Raw genomic sequence first — 18,833 nt, forward strand, 5'->3', positions numbered from 1 at the left:
TTTTTTATGAAAATGAAGCTATAACTTAAGAAAAACCTGGTTTTTTCTTCCTTCTAGTTGAGGCATGTTCCCGTTCCTAGTGAGGTAAGCTTTCTACACACCTCCAGTACTTCCCACTTGGCCCTCTCATTGTTGTAACTACACCAACAAACTAAAGAGTCATTGAGACTAATGATACAGCTTGCAACTTAGAACCTCTGCAAGGCTCCTGGAATCAGCCCAGGCAACAGGAAAAGTATAAAGAGACAATTCCTTGTACTGCTCCCATACTCCCTGAGATAAGGGTTCCTGATATTTAGAAAAAACGTTCTTTGAAGAAGGAAAACATCCGAATCCGAGAGAGAGGCATATACAAATACATGAAGGTACGGAATAATGCAGCATTTCTAGGTATTGTTTCATTCATTCATTTGCTTAACAAACGTTTATTGAGTACCCATGGTATACCAGGTGCACTATTGGCAGCTGACGATAAAAAAGTGAGTAAAACATGGTCCCTACCCTCCAGGGCATCCACGGAATGGAGGGAGTCTGGAACACAGAGACAGAAAATCACAGACTAAGTACAACAAGCCCAGTGACTGAGAATGTCCAGGGGCTCTGAGGGTAAATGGGGGAGCCGGGTGGGGAGGGACTGAAGCCAGATGTGCAGAAAACAGCCTGATTTAGTGGGAGGCTAGAAGGGTAGGCAGGTGAGTAAGAGGGAGCAATCAAGGGCAGCTCTTACAGTTCTAGGAGGTCAGTACCATAAATGGGGGTCCTGAATGAAAGGAGAGTGTGAAGCAGGCTCTAGTGGGCTGGTGATGAGCTGTGTTTGGGACACAGTGAGTCTGAGGTATTTGAGAGACATCCCATCGAAGGAGGTCATGGTTTCCTTGAGAGCACAGACCATGTTACTCATTTCTGAGTCTTTCTGCTAAGTATATAAGAGGTTCTCATAAAATAATGAATGAATAAGTCAATGAATATTATGTACAAGAAACATATATGCAAATGCTTTTCATGTGTTATTTCAATTAATTCCCACAGGAACTCTATGAAGAAGGTCTATTATTACTCCAATTTATAGAAAGGCCCAAGCCTTAAAAGTTCTGTGGTATGAGGGAGGAGTTAGTATACCAATGTCACAGATAGCAACATCTAAAAAAAGAGAGAGAGAGAGATGGAGAGAGAGAGAGTACACAGAAACATCATTAGTCATAAAGGAAATGCAAATTAAAATCACAATAAGACACTGCTAGAATTGTTATAAATCCATCAAAATTGTTACAATCCGAAAGACTGACAATACTAAGTGTTGGTGAGGGTGTAGATAAACTAGAACCCTCATATTGCTTATGGAAATATAAAATGGCCACTATGGAAAACAGCTTGGTATTTCCTTATAAAGTTAGACATATGCTTTCCATATGTCCTAACAATTCCATTTCTACATTTCCACACAAGAGAAATCAAAATATGTTCACACAAAATTTATTATGTTAATATTCACAGCAACATTATTTATAATAGCCAAAAGTTGGAAACAATTCAAATATCCCTCAACTAGAGAATGGATAAACAAAGTGTGCCATATTCATGCCGTATAATACTATTCAGCAATAAAAGGGAATTAAGTACTGGGGCGCCTGGGTGGATCAGTAGGTTAACGCCTCTGCTTTTGGCTCGGGTAGTGATCTCAGGGTCCTGGGATCGAGCCCTGCGTTAGGCTCCTGGGATGGAGCCCCGCGGGGAGCCTGCTTTCCTCTCCCCCCTGCGTGCTTCTCTGCCTACTTGTGATCTCTCTCTCTGTCAAATAAATAAATAAAATTTTTTTTAAAAAGAAAGGAATTAAGTACTGATACATCCTAAAATATGGATGAACTTCAAAAAAATGCTAAGAAAAGAAGCAGACATAAAAGACCTCGAATTGCATAATTTCACTTACATGAAATGTCCAAAGAAGGCAAATCTATAGAGACAGAGAGTAGAAGAGTGGTTGCTCAGGGCTGGGGTGGGGATGGAGGGGTAAGGGTGTGATGCAGACAGATTGCAAAGGACAATTTCCACAATGAAGGATATGTCGGCAACTGAGTTACCGTCATGGTTGCCCCACTGTAAATTTACTGAAACTCATCTAACTGAATCCTTACAATGGTTAAATTTTAAAGTATGCAAATTTTACTCCAATAAAACTAAAAGCGAGCAAGCAAAGGACAAAAGAGTGTTGTGTGGTTTAGAAGAGGCAAGGAGTGCCTGACCAGGCTTGTGAGATTTGAGCACCACCCAGAGTGGTGCGTTTGTGATAGACCTTGAAGACCAGGAAGGATTTCAACAGACTGAGATGGCATACTAAGGAATTACAGACAAAGCAGCATGAGTGAGAAAATACCAGGCATTTTGGGGCAAGATCCAGACATCCATTTTGGTTTAATATTTGGATGGAGAAAAGTCGATGAAAAAGCTGAGAAATGTGGTTATGGACAGATCACAGAAGCTGAGAATGGTCATAAAACTTAATTTGGTAGAGAGTGGGGACCCACAGAACATTCCAGAGTATGGGAATGTCCTGGCAAAGATTAATGGGACAGCAGTGAGGAATATATGTTAGCAAGATGAGTAACCAAGGCAGAGCATCAAATGAATGGCTCAGATAAGAGACTGTAGTGAATGGGGGCCAAACTATGCTCACTTGCCTGTGTTGATAATACAAAGGGACAGAGAAATGAAATGTACCAGATAGAAAGGAAGATAATAAGACACCAGTTACTTGGCACTTTCTATGATCCGCACACTGTTTTAAAAGATGACTGTTCTAAAGGATAGGCAGAGAGTTAAGACATGCTATATACAGAATGACCCAAATAGATTGATGATCATCTTTAGGTCTGGCTCCAAAGAAAAGGAAGAAAGATTAGAGAGGTCATAAAATGCTTATCTAAGGGGTGTTATGGAAGCCACAGATACAGAAGCTTGTAACCGAGTAAGAAATGGTGATACTTCTAAAGTGGAAGGATTCTAAGTGAGACAAATGACAAAGACCAATTTACACAGCTGTCTGCCCCAGGAAGGCAGGAGCACCTGACCAGCTGGCCCTCTCTATGGATGTCACCACTGCTTTAAATGCACACAGTTTACATTAAGTAAACATGCATTGACATGACTGAACAGAACCAAATGGGTCTAAAGAAAATTGTTACACTCCGTTGCTTCTTGGGATCAAATCCTTGCCCAGCTACTTTTTTTTAAATTAACATATAATGTATTATTTGCCCCAGGGGTACAGGTCCATGAATCATCAGGCTTACACATTTCACAGCACTCACCATAGAACATACCCTCCCCATTTTCCATAACCCAGCCACCCTAACCCTACCCCTCTCTCCCCAGCAACCCTCAGTTTGTTTTGTGAGATTAAGAGTCTCTTATGGTTTATCTCCCTCCTGATCCCATCTTGTTTCATTTTTTCCTTCCCTACTCCCCACAACCCCCTGCCCTGCCTCTCAAATTCCTCATATCAGAGAGATCATATGTAAATTGTCTTTCTCTGATCGACTTATTTCACTCAGCATAATACCCTCTAGTTCTATCCACATCACTGCAAATGGTAAGATTTTGTTTCTTTTGATGGCTGCATAGTATTCCATTGTACATATATACCACAACTTCTTTATCCATTCATCTGTTGATGGACATTTAGGCTCTTTCCATACTTTGGCTATTGTGGACATTGCTGCTATAAATATTCGGATGTATGTGCCCCTTCAGATCACTACATTTGTATCTTTAGGGTAAATACCCAGTAGTGCTATTGCTGGGTCATAGGGGAGCTCTATTTTCAACCATCTGAGGAACCTCCATACTGTTTTCCAGAGTTTGCCCAGATATTTTTAAAATACTTTTAAAACATGTAGCACCTTATATTCTGTATCCATGAAGGAGGACTATAGCATATGAACAATCAACATCCTAAACCTAGCTGAGATCCCAAACTGACTTCCTGAAAGCTGAATCCAGCTGTTCAGGGGATCATAGAATGTTTTTTTTTGGTTTTTTTTTTTAATTTATCCAGATTTAGCTTTATTCTGAATTAACCATCTGTCAAGGATGCACGTCAAAAGAGTAGAAAAGATGAAAGAGCCCATCAAAAAAAAGTCCCTTGGCAAGTGGGAGGGACAGCATAAGGTTAGGAGCCTTGTTTAGGGAAGGAAATGTTGTCCAGGTCATGGATGCTATTTTTGTCAATGATTCGAACACTGTTTATAAATATATTTTTTATTAGCTGCCAACACCTAAATATCAGAGAATTTCACATTTTCAGTTTCCCTTGAGAATTTGGAAATTGTGGCAACTGTATGGCCCAATTCCACACGGTGTCAATCAATCACAGCTAAGAAGCACTTGTCCTCACTAAACATTAGCATCCCTGTCTGGTACACTTTATTCACTCATTCGCTCATTCATTCAACAAGTATTTATCAAGTACCTACTCTATGCAGGGCACTATTGTAGGGTTTGGAGATATAAATAAACCAAACAGACGAAATCCTTACATCCTGGAGCTCACTTTCTCACAAGCAGAGCCAGACAATCAATCAATCAAGGGACATATCTATCTATCTATCTACACACACACACACACACACACACACACACACACACATATATATATTTCAGGTGGTGATAAATTCTAAGAAACAAAGAAGTAAGGTGCAGAGATGGAAAAAGGATGGAGAGATGCTGGTTATTAAGACAGGGTAATCAGGGCAGGGAAGTGTCTCTAATTAGGTGACACCTGAGCCAAGATCGGATTTACATGAGGAAATAAGCCCTCAGACCTGAGGCGGAGATAGGTCAAACTGAGGGAACAGCAAAAATAATCATGTTTTATGTGTGGTAGAAAAGGGACATAGGGCACTTCAGGCCCTAGTAATGGTTTGGAGTTTATGTTGAGTGAGATGGAAAACCATTGGTGAGTTTAAGCAGAGAAGTGACATAGACAAACATACTTATTTATATTGGTGACTGAACCCTATAAGCATTGTTTTTGACCTGTGACTTAAAGCAATGTGGTTTAACCCAAAGGTTAAAGGGTTAGAAGTGGACTCTGTCTGGAGAGGGAAAGTAATCAGACAATGAGGCAGGAATCACCTGATCTTCAGAATATAGCATTTGTGCAAAAGGCTAACCCAAGCTTAACAGGGATAAATTAACTAATGTCTGTGGGCAGAGTTAACATACAGTGAATCCACTTAGAAAACCAAACTCACAGGACCCTGAAACTGGACATTGCTTGACTCTAGTCCAAAAGGAAAGGATCTTGGTGGACATGAATAGGGAACATTCTGCCTATCCCACTTATAAAAAGCTTCTCAGTCTTCTGTCTTTACCAGAGACATTTCATCCCCACTGGTACACTCAATTTGGTGGATAAGGCTTAAGTGTTGCTTTATTTCAGTAACTTGAGTTGACTCTCATGTGATCCCAACTCAGACAAAGAAAAAAAAAATCTGTTTTACTCCAAAACAAAATAACGATTAGTACTAGGTGTTCAACATGACCTGGTGTTCCAGAAAATCCATTCCTTGACCCTGAACAGTTCAAAATGTTTGACAAGAGGAAGAGATCTACTCACAATCAGAACATGATCCCGTCCCATCGTGATGACCGTCCGGTTCACTGTGCGAAGAAGCTGGACCATGATTTCTTGGATGTGGTGGTAGGTGAAGGCCTGGAACACAGTCAGAGACATCTGTGTGACAACCAGACATTGTATCTGCACACCTCTTCCAAAGGACATACAACAGCAGTCAGACATGGTGGTCATCAAGGTCACCACCAACATCAGTACCACCATCATCATCATCGTAGTCATTGTCATCATATCCCCATGGCCATCACCACATGGCACTGGGTACAAGGAATTTCACTAAATTTTACTAAATCTGTGGCAGAGATTAAGAGCTTACCTCTGGAATCAGAAACTTTTGTTTTAGAATACTAACTACAGAATTATTGTGTTATTGGCTACTTCTCTGAATCTTGGTTTCTTCATTGGTGTAACAGTCAGAATCTAACCAGGAATAAGGAGGGAATTTACTGCAGGAAATTGATTATCTGGGTGATGAAAAAGCTGAGTCACAAAGCAAAATAACCTAAGGATTAACAATAGGGGGAAGTCACTATCACCACTGAGCTTAGGAGGAGGCTAAGTTTCTGGAATCCAGGACTGGACTTATATGATGGAAACTATAACCATGGGGGAGCTTATACAGTAGAAACTTCATTATCTATCTTGAGGGAAATCATGGTGAACCTCATTGTAACGTTTATAGGGTACTACCCACGTTCAATACAAGTCACTGAACCTTGGGTAGAAATTGCTGGTGCTCTCTCAAATGCTTGAGCATTTGCCATGATGCACAAGGGTTTGGTGCACATTTACAATACCAATTCACTACATTCTCAAATCCTTATACCAGTATACCCTTAAGACACAGAGTTTCATCTATGCACAAATAGGAGGGTGGTCATGGCCAAGTGCAAAGGCCTTGGGGTTTTGAGATCAGCAGCACTAGGTCTGAATTCCAACCCAGCCCTTAATCAGCTGTGTGTTCTCACTTATAATTTAACCTCTCTGAGCTTCAACTTCATCATTTACAAACTACAGAAGGTTCTCTCACTAGTCTTTCAAGGTTGATGTGAACTTAAAATTAACACATGTAATTCTGAGACAATGTACTTGCTTAATTCCACTACAGGAGATTCTGTGGGTCTGAGAGCCAGCCAGGGCATCAGCAACTTCTGAATTTTACATGGATTATCCTGATGGCTAAGAACCATGACAAAATGCAATGTGAAGCTCTAGAAATGGAGACTGGAATTTGGGGAAAGACTGTGTCTCCAGAACCCAGCCAGATTCTGACAAATGAAATACCTAAGAAATGGTAGCTAAAACGGTAGATAACTACTTACACTCATTCATGAGAACCTCATTAAACTTTGCTGCATTCAACTCGATTGTAGTCTGTCTCTTAATGTAACCAATGAGAGGAAAATAGAGTTTGGGAAGGCCAAAAGAAGAAAGAAAGAAAGAAAGAAAGAAAGAAAGAAAGAAAGAAAGAAAGAAAGAAAGAAAGAAAGAAAGAAAGAAAGAAAGAAAGAGAGAGAGAAAGAAAGAAAGAAAAAAAGAAAGAAAGAAAAAGAGGGAAGGAAGAAAGGAAAAGAGGGAAGGAAGGAAGGAAGAAAATGTGCTTATTGAAAAGCCCCCTCGGGCACCTGGGTGGCTCAGTGGGTTAAGCTGCTGCCTTCGGCTCAGGTCATGATCTCAGGGTCCTGGGATCGAGTCCCACATCGGGTTCTCTGCTCAGCAAGGACCCTGCTTCCTCCTCTCTCTCTCTCTCTGCCTGCCTCTATGCCTACTTGTGATCTCTCTCTGTCAAATAAATAAATAAAATCTTTAAAAAAAAAGAAAAAAGAAAAAAGAAAAGCCCCCTCTCCTCCCAGCGGGCTCTCCGTGACCACTGCCATCCGAAAATGTATAACTGAGCTTGCTTCCTCTCTCTGCCTCACACTTCTTCTGCACTTGGGCTATAACCCCTGATTCTCCAGCTCCATGGAGCTCCCCGGGAAGCTCACCAGCAAGCCTTCCGTCCCAGCATATTTCAAAGAAACAAGTTCTCATGCTCCATTAAGATCCACCAGACCTCAAGCTCTTGCAAGATTCTCTTGCTAGATTAGGTGAGCTTTCCCACCACCGTCCAGCCCTTTCCCAACATCTGTTCAGGGCTAGGGGAAGGAAAAGCTCCCTTCACTTTTCAGCTCCAGGCCAACCTCTCTCCGGACTTCCTTCTCCTTCATTTCTTCAAGCCTTTGTACTGACTTACAATTTCCCATCTTGTACATTACATGACTGTGATGTCTATGTAAGAACTGTAATGCTAACACGTGTGAGTGCTTACTAAATACCTGGCACCTTTCCAAATGCTTTATCTCATCTCACAACAAGATGGGCAATATTATAATCTCCCACACATGAGATGATTTGTTCACTTGTGGAAATGAAAGTCCAGAGAGGTCAAGTACCTTGTCCAGAATCACCCAGCTAGACAGCTAGGGAAAAAGGATTCAGACCCAGCAGTCTGGCTGCAGAGCTGGCTCCTCACCCAGACACACAAGCAGCCTGGCCCAGGAACACAGATCTCTGGTTGTTGCTTTGGGGCCTTGTCAGCCTCATCCTATCTCTCAAGTTACATAGAGCTGGACTTCAAGGGAGCCAGCTTCTAACAGCCTTCAGTGGATTCTGATCTTTTCTTTCCCTTTTAGAAAATCTCCAGTGCTGTGTCTTCATGACTCCCTTATCTTCTCTGCATTCCTTTGCAATTTCATCAACCTAAGTCCACTGCAAATTTATGTAATGGTTTCCATTTGATGTTATTTTTTTTCCAGGATTACATCTCTTCCTTTACCAACAGAGATAATAAAACCCCTTTTCTCTTGACCTCCTGCTCCCTGCTTCTTTTAAATAGCCATTTCATCTTAGTCCAGAGAGCGGCAATTAGACTGTTCAGGAAGTTTGGTATTTAAAAGTGGAAAACTGTCAAATTCAATTCATTTCACTCTGAAAGCTCCCAATATGAGAGGTTGTACAGCAGAGTGTTTCGGGATCAGAAAAACTTGAGTTTGAATCTCAGTGCTGCTCATTTGAGCTAGGTGACCTTGAGCAAATGACCTTTCTTCTCTGAGTTGCAGTTTATTTATAAAGTGTGGCAAACGGTAGAAACCTCAAAGTGCTGTTTTGAGAAATAAAAGTAATGCAGGTAAATCCCTTAATACTAAGGGTTGGCACATAGTAAGTCCTCAATAAGTGATGGCCGCAACTCATGTCCCACTGGGTCTGCAGCAGCATTCTGCCTGGGCTTACAGATTCTCAGCACGTAGCAGAAAGTGCAGTGCAAGGCAATACATAATCTAAACTCTGGTTGATATCGAAATGTCACCCCAAAAATGTATAGCATATATGCAAATGGAAAACTTTCAAGATGATAAACCTGTGCTAAGCAGTAAAAATACAGCCACAAATCACCTGCTGTTAATTGCTCCAGTGCCAGGCAAGTGGAGGGAATCTCTAGGAAAGTGTCTTCTGGGCTCAAACTAAACGGTGGTTTATAATTGAAAAGACAAAGTCAGTCTTCCCATTATGGGCCTTGCAAAGAAATTAATCCATCCAACCTAAACACACTGCAAATAGTAGTGATTTTTCTTTTTTTAATAATTATAGGCTATGATATCTGGATGGAACTTAGAGTCTCTTCTTTAAATGAAATCTTATGCATAAGCCTGACATATAACATGGTAGAAGGAGAGCTGGAAGAGGGTAAGGGGTGCCTCGTGTCTCACTTAAAGCCCTTTGCCCAGCCCTGGCATGTAGAATGCACCTCAGGACAACTGATCTCCCACAGTGTTTACAGAACAATAAGAGAACATACCAGACATGAGATGATTTTATGTAATAATATATAGACACAACATTTTCTAACATTGAATCATATTATGCAAAAGTTGTCCTCTTTTTTCATTTTTTAACCCTCATTTTGATATCAAGTAGAAAAATTTCCCCTTGCGGCTAACATGTCTTTATCACCTCTCTATTTCATACAAAGTTCTTTTTTAAACAAAGAAATCCTCAGGTTAGAGCAAACAATGCACAACAGCATCTAATTAGAACTTAATGACATTGTTTTATTTCTAAAGTTATATTTATGGCAGGTGTTTAGGGATTAGATCAAAAACTTGGAAATAAAGCAAAATGAGGATACTTGATTTTTTAATAGAGTCTTTGTGATCAGCCCAGCTTATCTGGGGAGGGAGAGGGGGTGGTCCCCTTGTTTTTTGCAGAAATGTAACTTTGTCTGATTAATCATCCACGACTTATTAGAAACCAGAAATGTTAACAGCCCTGTCAAGTTAGAAGTTAACTTTAGAAAAATGACAAAGGGGTCATTTTATTTTGTTTTGTTATTTGCTGGTTTGCTGATGTCTATATAATTCCATTGCTCTGTAGAAATTTTGTTTTATATCTAAGGAAAATTTTATATGTCTCTCCTCTCCCACAAAAAATCAAGAACCTTAAATCCATTTGAACCAGTTCTCTGAACCTTATTCAGCTTGTTCCATATATTTAAATAAAAACTTTTGACATGCACTCACTATCTAACCACATAAGATATTTCTTAACCACTGGAGAATTCTACATTTATATAAGTAATACTGACCAATTAACAGATGGTGGTATAAAACTTGGCTTCTTTTTATCAAAGTTACAAATCTATAAAGTTTAAAAACATCTTTCGAGGTTCACTAATAAAACAAAATAACCACAGCAAAACAGCAGTCCCTCCTGTTCCCCTTGCCAGGGGAAATTCTTTACTTCTTTCAGCTAGTTGTTTAATTCTTTCTTGTTTACTTCTTTGTTTTTTAAAGTTGTTTACTTGTTCTTTGAAGTTGTTTACTTCTGTCAGGTAGTTGTTATTTGGGTATTTATGACGATGTTGCCAATAATATGCTTGTATGATGCCTTTTTTAAACTATTTTTTTCTCTTCCTGTGGTTATCCGGCATGGTAAACAGCAGGGCTCCACTCTCTTCCCTGCACCAGCCAGCCGCATTCGGCAACAGCATCCTTCCCATGTCTCTTTCTCCCATACAGTCAGACCACAATTCTGGCCTGACCAATATTCAGTGTTTAAAATATTTTGTAAACTATGACAAGTTCCCATCTCTTGTACAACTTTTTCTTCCCTAAAAGGAAAAAAAAAAAAAAAGTAATTGGGGGGAAAAACAGAAATTCTTTTTAGTTCTTTGAATTTCTTTATACTTTATTTTTTTCTGATTCATGATTGCTGCTTCTTTTGTTTTTCAAAATTCTCTTTTTAAGTTTGCTTTGCCTCACAGAGTTGCTCTTTCCTCCAAGTTGCTTCTCTTCTGCTTGCTTGTTTTGTGCTTTTAGTCCAAGTTTTCTGTTGTGCTCTGGAATGAATGATGGTGCGTTCATGTTTCAGTGTGGTAACTCAAAATCTGGTTGCCAACTCTGAGCGTGTGAGTAGAGCTTGTGGTTTGTGACTTCCACTGTAGGGTGATCTGGTTGGGACCCTTCGTCAGAGAGACTCAAATACCCATATATATTATATTCTTTATATTCTTCATCATACATATCTTCATTTTCTTCATATATAACATATATTCTTCTTGCGCTTCTCAGATTCCACAGACAAGTATTCTCTGCTCTCTTGTCTGAAGGGTTAAGCCCTGGCTGCAGCCCTCCAGGAGCTGAGTGGGACCAAAGTGCCAGAAGTTTCTGCTTCTGGGATGTATACTTTGATTGATAACTTGTTTCGATAATGGCATCATTGACTTAGATTTTGCTGAGTGTTTCCTAATCCAGTCTTCTGTTTTATCTTTATAGCATAAACTTCCAGCAACCCCCACTGCAGGGCGTCAGACTGCTTCTTAAACACACATGCAGCTGGTTCTCCTTGTTAAACCTCCTCCTGTTCATCCTGCCTCCAGGGGCAACTCCTACTACCCGTTCCTGAAACTTGGGGGAAATCTTTGCTTTAGATTGGATGAGTTCTCAGCTCTCCCCTCTGCTGGCTTATGAATGTCCTTTCCTGGATCTGCTAACTCATTTATTCCTTTACCATATGGTATCTACCTTCTTTTAGAAAACTCCCTTTGCTTTCGTTCCGGTAGGTTTTCAAGAGGGAGCAAACAATGCGACTATGTTTCAAGTATCATTTTTACAGGGGATTCTACTCCAAATTTTCATATTTAAATGTTTATATGTAAGCCAATTTCATTCCAAATATTACAAGTTCATGTGATAATGTTAAATAACAACAACAACAAAAAAATGTGAGTGTGTAATGCAAATATCTTTGGTTTTGAAAAGAGTTCTAGTACAACCCCTAATTTTACAGAAAGAAAAACTCCAGCATTGCCGGGGTGGAGGTGGGGGGCACAGCATGGAGATCATGTGACCAGCCACAAGTAAAGTCATCAGAGTGAGAATGAAAAACCAGCTCTCCTGCACAATGCCTGGCCAACTGTTTTCTCCACTCCAGCACACAAGCAGTCTTGGTCCTTGTGTTCATGCCAAGGACAATCTCAGCTCATCCACCTGCTTTGTCTTTAGGTCTTTTTTAATGCTAAGATAAAGGTCTCAAGGTCACAATTACAGAGTTAAATCCAAAGACCTTTTTTTTTTTTTTAACCAAAAAGAAATAATGTATTTTCTGACCATGGAAACAACTACAATCTATGGCCACTACTATTTTCTCTGCTCTGGATTTCTATGTAAGAGGTCTTTTAAACTTCTTTCTTATCTCAAAGGCATCACAAACACTTACCTACAAAGAAAATATCCTAATTTTCAAAAATAGTAACAGTTTCATCTTTTTTTTTAAATTTTTTCAATTTATTTATTTTCAGAAAAAGAGTATTCATTATTTTTTCACCACACCCAGTGCTCCATGCAATCCGTGCCCTCTATAATACCCACCATCTGGTACCCCAACCTCCCACACCCCTGCCACTTCAGATCCCTCAGATTGTTTTTCAGAGTCCATAGTCTCTCGTGATTCACCTCCCCTTCCAATTTACCTCAACTCCCTTCTCCTCTCTAACACCCCTTGTCCTCCATGATATTTGTTATGCTCCACAAATAAGTGAAACCATATGATAATTGACTCTCTCTGCTTGACTTATTTCACTCAGCATAAATCATCTAAAGCACAGTCACTTCTTTCTACAGCCCCTAGAGGCAATGTGATTTTTCTCATGAGTTCTAGGTTTAGCGCTGTCTTCTTTCTTCTTTTTTGAACCATTTCCCATCCTGAAAGACTTGATTCTAAGTGCACAACACCTCATTGTATGCAGCAAGTGACAGAGGTAGCCAAAGACTCAGAGATATGGAAGTTGGGGGTCAGTAAAGTCCAGAAGGGGGCTTTGTTGCTCCCCATCATCTCTGTCTCTCCTACCCACAGGGTGTCCCCCATTTCCCAAATAGGATTTAAACAATGCCTTCAAGTGGTCATAAATGTCTCTGCACCATATATCAACCTTCTCAAGAAGCGGAGAGTTTGAGTGGGGGGCAGAAAGTTAGATTAAAAAGGAAACTAAGATGTGGGCTCCCATCTGACACTGATATTACCAATCTTGAGGTCATATATGCCAGAAACTTGAGGTCTATAGGCCAGAAACTGTGCATATAGATGAGACATCTATGATCCTACATTTTTTTTAAAATATCAATGAAGTCCCCAATGAAATATGAGGATTTTCCCAGGCATTATCCATTCCTAAGTGGCTAGGCCTGAACCCAAGCTTAGTTCTGTCTAATTTGGGCTCTTTCCAAAGCATGGTGCTGGCGCTGAGAGGTGAGGGTGCTTTAGAGTCAAGGCTTATAAGTGCCCCAGCATCCATCTTTTAGGATCACAGAAATGAATAGAGGCAGCAGCACTTTGTAGATGATAAATCATTCTACAAATTTGTCCGAAGTAAATAAGACAAACATTTGTGTGCACAGCTGTTTATGGCATATTGTATTGTTTTAAATATCCAAATGCAGCAAACAAGATAAATGTCCCCAAATCTGGGATCCTATTATATGAACAACAGCTTGTCCATACAATGGACTAGGAGAAGGTAGATATGACTTGATCTGGAAAGATACTTTTAATACACTCAGTAGAAAGAGACTATGGAGCACCATGCATAAGCACATTTATGTTTTTTTAAAAAATCCTTTTCCATGTCCCCAAAGTCTGTAAAATGTATGGCAAACCATTAATAATGGTACCCCCAAGCAGAGGTAAGGAGGAGAGATGTGAGGTTAAAGGGATAATTTTACTTACTGTGGTTTGCTAGAAATTTACATAATAATCATGTATGATAATAAAGAAAATAGAACTACTGCCCAATTAGAAAAGAATGAAAGTCAGTCTACACACCCAAAGAATCATACTCACAGGGATTGAGTGGGGATACATAGCAAGGACCACAGCGTGTTGCCCGCAGCCCTGTGTTGAGGTCTGAGGTCCCTTACCCTTGTGGGACCCTGCCACTCACAAGCTGGAGTGGTGGTGTCAGTGTTAATAAGCTGACAAAAGAGCTCTTCAAAGTAACATGGGTTAATACTTTTTTTTTTTTTAAGATTTTATTTATTTATCAGAGAGAGAGGGCGAGCACAGGCAGACAGAGGCAGAGGGAAAAGCAGGCTCCCTGCCGAGCAAGGAGCCCGATGAGGGACTCGATCCCAGGACGCTGGGATCATGACCTGAGCCGAAGGCAGCTGCTTAATCAACTGAGCCACCCAGGCATCCCGGGTTAATACTTTTTAAAAGGCCCAACTGAAATGTTTTATTCCATTTATCAAAAGCTTTTAACTTCCATTTTTTGGAAGGCGGGGGAAAAAATCTACTTAAAGCAACCAGGAAAAAAAAAAATGCACACACACACACACACACAAAACCATTACCTTCAAAAACAACAAAAATCCCATTGTACTTAAAGAGAAACACTGCTTTTATTCAGATCCTGTAAGTTGCTTTGTGGGGACTTTTATTAAAATACACTGGAACCTCAAACCTGCAGGCTAGAAAGAAAAAAAATTAAGCCTTCCAACGTCTGTAAGTCTAACATCTCAGCACTGATGAATGGAGACTTGTTGGAGCCACTTACGAAGATATACCTCAGAGATGCTCTACTTTCGTGTTTAGTTCTTCAAAAAAGAAGGAGCCTATGAAATTGTATAAAGAGAATAGCTAAAGAACACAACTAACAATTACTAAATTCTTCCTGTATGCCACGCAATGAACTGTGTGCTTTGTATTTATAATTTCAGTGTGTCTTGGGAAAACCCTGGGGACAAGTATTACCCCATTTTAAGATATAAAATAAGATTCATCCTAATTATCATTACCATTCAATATTTATTGAACACTTCATATATGCCATTTACTATAATAATAGTGTTTTATATGCACCATCTCATTTAGTTCACAGAATAAGCTTATCAATCTGCCGTATTAGTTCCTCCTACGTCACAAATGAGGTAATTCAGAGGTTTATATAACTTGTCCTAAGTCACAGAGTTGTAAGTGATGGGGGTGGATTTGAATGCTTGCCCTCTTGGTTTCCAGGCTTACATATTGTGTACACAGGTATTTTAGTAATTTTGTATCGCTTACAATATCTAAATATAACAAGCTACATACAGGTCCAAATGCCACCCCTCCCCCACCCCACAGCAATGGGTTCCTTTAAGATTTCCATTGTAGAAATGGAGGTCTGTGAACTTTTTTGTAATACTTCAAAAAAATTAATATACTCACACATCTTCAGTACTGCCACATGGGCATATTAGTTATAATGTCAAGATTTTTTGTTTGCATAAGAACAAGATGAACTCCAGTTAAGCACCCTATTTAACTCTGCTGCTCAGAAAATTCAGAATAGGGCTTATATATTATTACTTTTTTAAAAATGAGTAAGCACATCACTTAATGTGTAATAGATGCTTCTTGTTTGGGAGACCATGTATTTTGAACCATGCATCCGATAAGAAAAGGTAGGTGAAGATTCCCTGGTGAAATCTTTTTGCTACTATTTATCCAGAAAGCCATTCAAAAATGTAGCTTCCATCTCTCCATGCGAGGGCTACCCAATGAGCTTTCCCGTCCCTCCTTCCATTATTGCCCTCCTCTCTGTCGCCCCCACCAGCAGCCTGCCATTTCTCTTCTGTTTCCTTTGTTCCCTTTTGCTTTATGTCTTTGCTTTATCACACTTCGTCCTTAATGCGAGGATGGCTTCAGCCACGGGCAGAGAAGTTATCTGTACAGATCAACATGATTCTCCCCCACCCCAAATGATTTCTCAAATACATCTCCAACTGTTTATTGACATTTGAAGTTCCATGGATAGAATGTCACTCTTTGACTTACAGTTAATTCTCTCCTGTTAAAATATAGCCTTGATAGAGAACATTAAAGCATGAGAGTATAAACCCATCTGAGTTAAGGGTCCTAACATATCCACTCCTACCTGACCCCGTTTCACTGTTGAATAATAGATTGTGCACCATCCCCAAATTCCTTGAGGAAAGGGATTAAATCTATGCTATTACTTAGATTCAATACGTAGAACAAATACCGGACATACAATAACTAATCACCACATTAATTTCATTTAATTAATTAATTAGAAAAACTAATGTGAGGTGTCAGGTAACTCGTAGAGATATAAGGAGAGATTCTTAGATGAGGGGAGGGAATCAGAATAGAGAATCTGGAAGCTTCTGGGCATGGACTTCCTCAACTATCCTGGCAACACAGCTTGACCCCACACAAATGACTAAGGGGTTCGTGGACAGGAGAAAGAAGGAATAAAAAATATACACAATCTTCCACCCTCCTTCCTACAGTGAAAATACCCCTAATCATTCTGCCATCCTCCAGAGAAAGAATATAGACATCAGACAGCTCATTCAGTAATGATTGATCTAGTTTCCTCAGCAGGATCTCCCTAAATCAAAATTCTATTGTCCTCTTTTTTTTTTTTTTCGTTCAATAAAATGGAATCTCTCCCCATGAGCCCCTCCCAATTCAGGTAGGCACAAAACTAAGTTCAGAGACAGATCTCATAAAACACCCCACTATCTTGTGTCCTAGCCAGATCTCAGAGTCCAATCTCACTGACAAGTGTGCTTAGGAATTGATCACACCAGAAACTTTAGAAAAATTACCATCAACATGAACCTTTAAAATGTTACCCTCCAACCTCTTTTTCCTTTGCTGGGAAATTATAGAGAAAGTAGGCCAATCTAAAATGTAAGAGAGTTTACCAGAAAAGAGCAATAAATCTGAGGAATGAATGTGAATCCTCTGATCTACGTGTGCACTTACACAGACATCAATGCTGGGGTTTTTCGTTTTGTTTTGTTTTGTTTTGTTTTGTTTTGTTTTGTTTTGTTTTCAGTTCAGACTGGATATCATTAAAATAATCCCCAGAATCTCATCTCAGAACAAGCAATGGAGACTGTGCATTTCTCCATGGTGCTGATAAAAATCACTGCCTTCTAGAACTAGGGCAGTTCTCCTCATCTTGAGAAGTATGAAGTCTCAATCTCTCTCTCTCCCTCTCTTTATCTCTCTCTGTCTCTCTATCTTCCCTTACCATAGTGTGTGCCTCTGCCTTAATGCTGATAAAGAATATGCAATTTATTTCACTGTTCCCTAATTGCGACAGTTATTTCAAAATATTTTTACAGTTCTATCACCTGTCTAATATTTGCGATCATCACCACCCGACTCATTTTGGAAAGCTTGGGTTGTGTGCTCCCTCCTCTCCCACTATCTCTGTGACCAACCCATATACTCACAATAAATTTGAAAGAGGGAGAACGGGCTTATTTTCCTATTTATTATAAATTTCCCAATTTGATCTACGATTTCTCATGGTTTTTCTAGGTGAGAAGAAGGTGGCCACTTTATAGTCCAGTCTCCATAAAATACCGCTTATAATCTATAGCTCTGATCCTCCCCTGACCATCTGCAAACAGGAAAGCTTTTCTTCTGTATGCCCAGGCCCTTTATATTCTTAATCAGTGACAGCCCAGCCTAAGTGGTTACTATAACCAACTCATCTTGAACCAGATCCATGTGTTTATTCCTAGAAGTACACTAGGAGTTTCTTTCTAATAAGCACATAGCATCTAGAATAGTATTCTGCTCCCAGTGTTCCTAGGTCTGGGATGAATTTAGAGCCTTGGGAATCTACCTAAACATTGAGTTGCTGCTCCACTCCAAACTCCCATCCTACAAAAATGAGATAGCCAGGTGGTATTCATTATCATTCAAACCTCCAGAAATATTCCTTGAGCATCTAATTTAGTAGTTCTTAACCAGTGCTGCATTTCTGGAATATTCTGGGGAATTTCTAAATATACAAATATTTTCATGCTGAGGTTCTACCCCAGATTAACTCTAAATCTCTAGGGCTAATAAGGTCCAGGCACTGCTGTTTTTAAAAAGCTCTCCATATAATTCTGACATGAAGTCAGAACTGAGTACCACTGACTCAATAATGCCATGCTCTGTCTTGAGTGCTGGGGATTCAGAGGCAGAGAAAACCTAGTCCCTGCTTTTAAAAAGTAATAGTCAATTGGTAGGGTATGGCTAGGGAAGAACCACTCAGCGAGGAAAGGACCATAACAGAAAGTGCTAACACAAAGTGTTGGCTAAACTCAGAAAAAAGACAACTCAATCTAGGGGAATCTAGGAAGATGTCTTAAGGGAGGTGTTGTCAGAACTAGCAGGAAAAATGTGTACCTGATATGCTCTTTGCTATAAGTGTAAGTATGGCTTTATAATAAGAGCAGTTTCTCTAATAAGAGTATATAGCCTATTAATACATACTATTTTTAATATTCTTAATGTAATCTTAATATTATTAGTATTCTTCCAACCCATTTCCCTCAGCCTGTGTCAAGTCCTATTGTGTTCACATTAAGTCTTGGAATCCTACCTACTCCCAAGAATTCTGATTATGATATTCCCAGAATTACAGTATCTTCATGAAACAGAGTTCACCACATCTTAGCCTTGGACTGTGGGCCACTCTTTGAGGAAGTTCAGTTATTTGAGTCTGGTGAGGTTTTATTTCTTCCAGGCACCAACGCAGCCATTCTAACCAACTTTAGCCAGCTCATCTCTCCCATAGAGAGTAACCAGATGGATTTTTTGCCTGTGTTTGAGATGTCCTTCTCTTCCTGGTCACCTGCCAGTCTCCTACTCCACA

General features: G+C 39.8%; 1 protein-coding gene across 2 annotated transcripts in view; it reads right to left on the reverse strand.

Moving 5' to 3' along the window:
- The window catches only part of DOCK2 (dedicator of cytokinesis 2), a 411,048-nt gene that overhangs the window by 229,361 nt on the left and 162,854 nt on the right, over window positions 1–18,833 (reverse strand). For both annotated transcript variants that reach the window (XM_082726146.1, XM_082726145.1), the window contains exon 27: window positions 5,615–5,710. In XM_082726146.1, coding sequence (XP_082582272.1) covers window positions 5,615–5,710 — 96 coding nt within the window. The remainder of the gene's footprint in view (window positions 1–5,614; window positions 5,711–18,833) is intronic.

This window comes from Mustela nivalis (genome assembly GCF_964662115.1).
Source record: "Mustela nivalis genome assembly, chromosome: 3".
Classification (NCBI taxonomy): Eukaryota; Metazoa; Chordata; class Mammalia; order Carnivora; family Mustelidae; genus Mustela; species Mustela nivalis.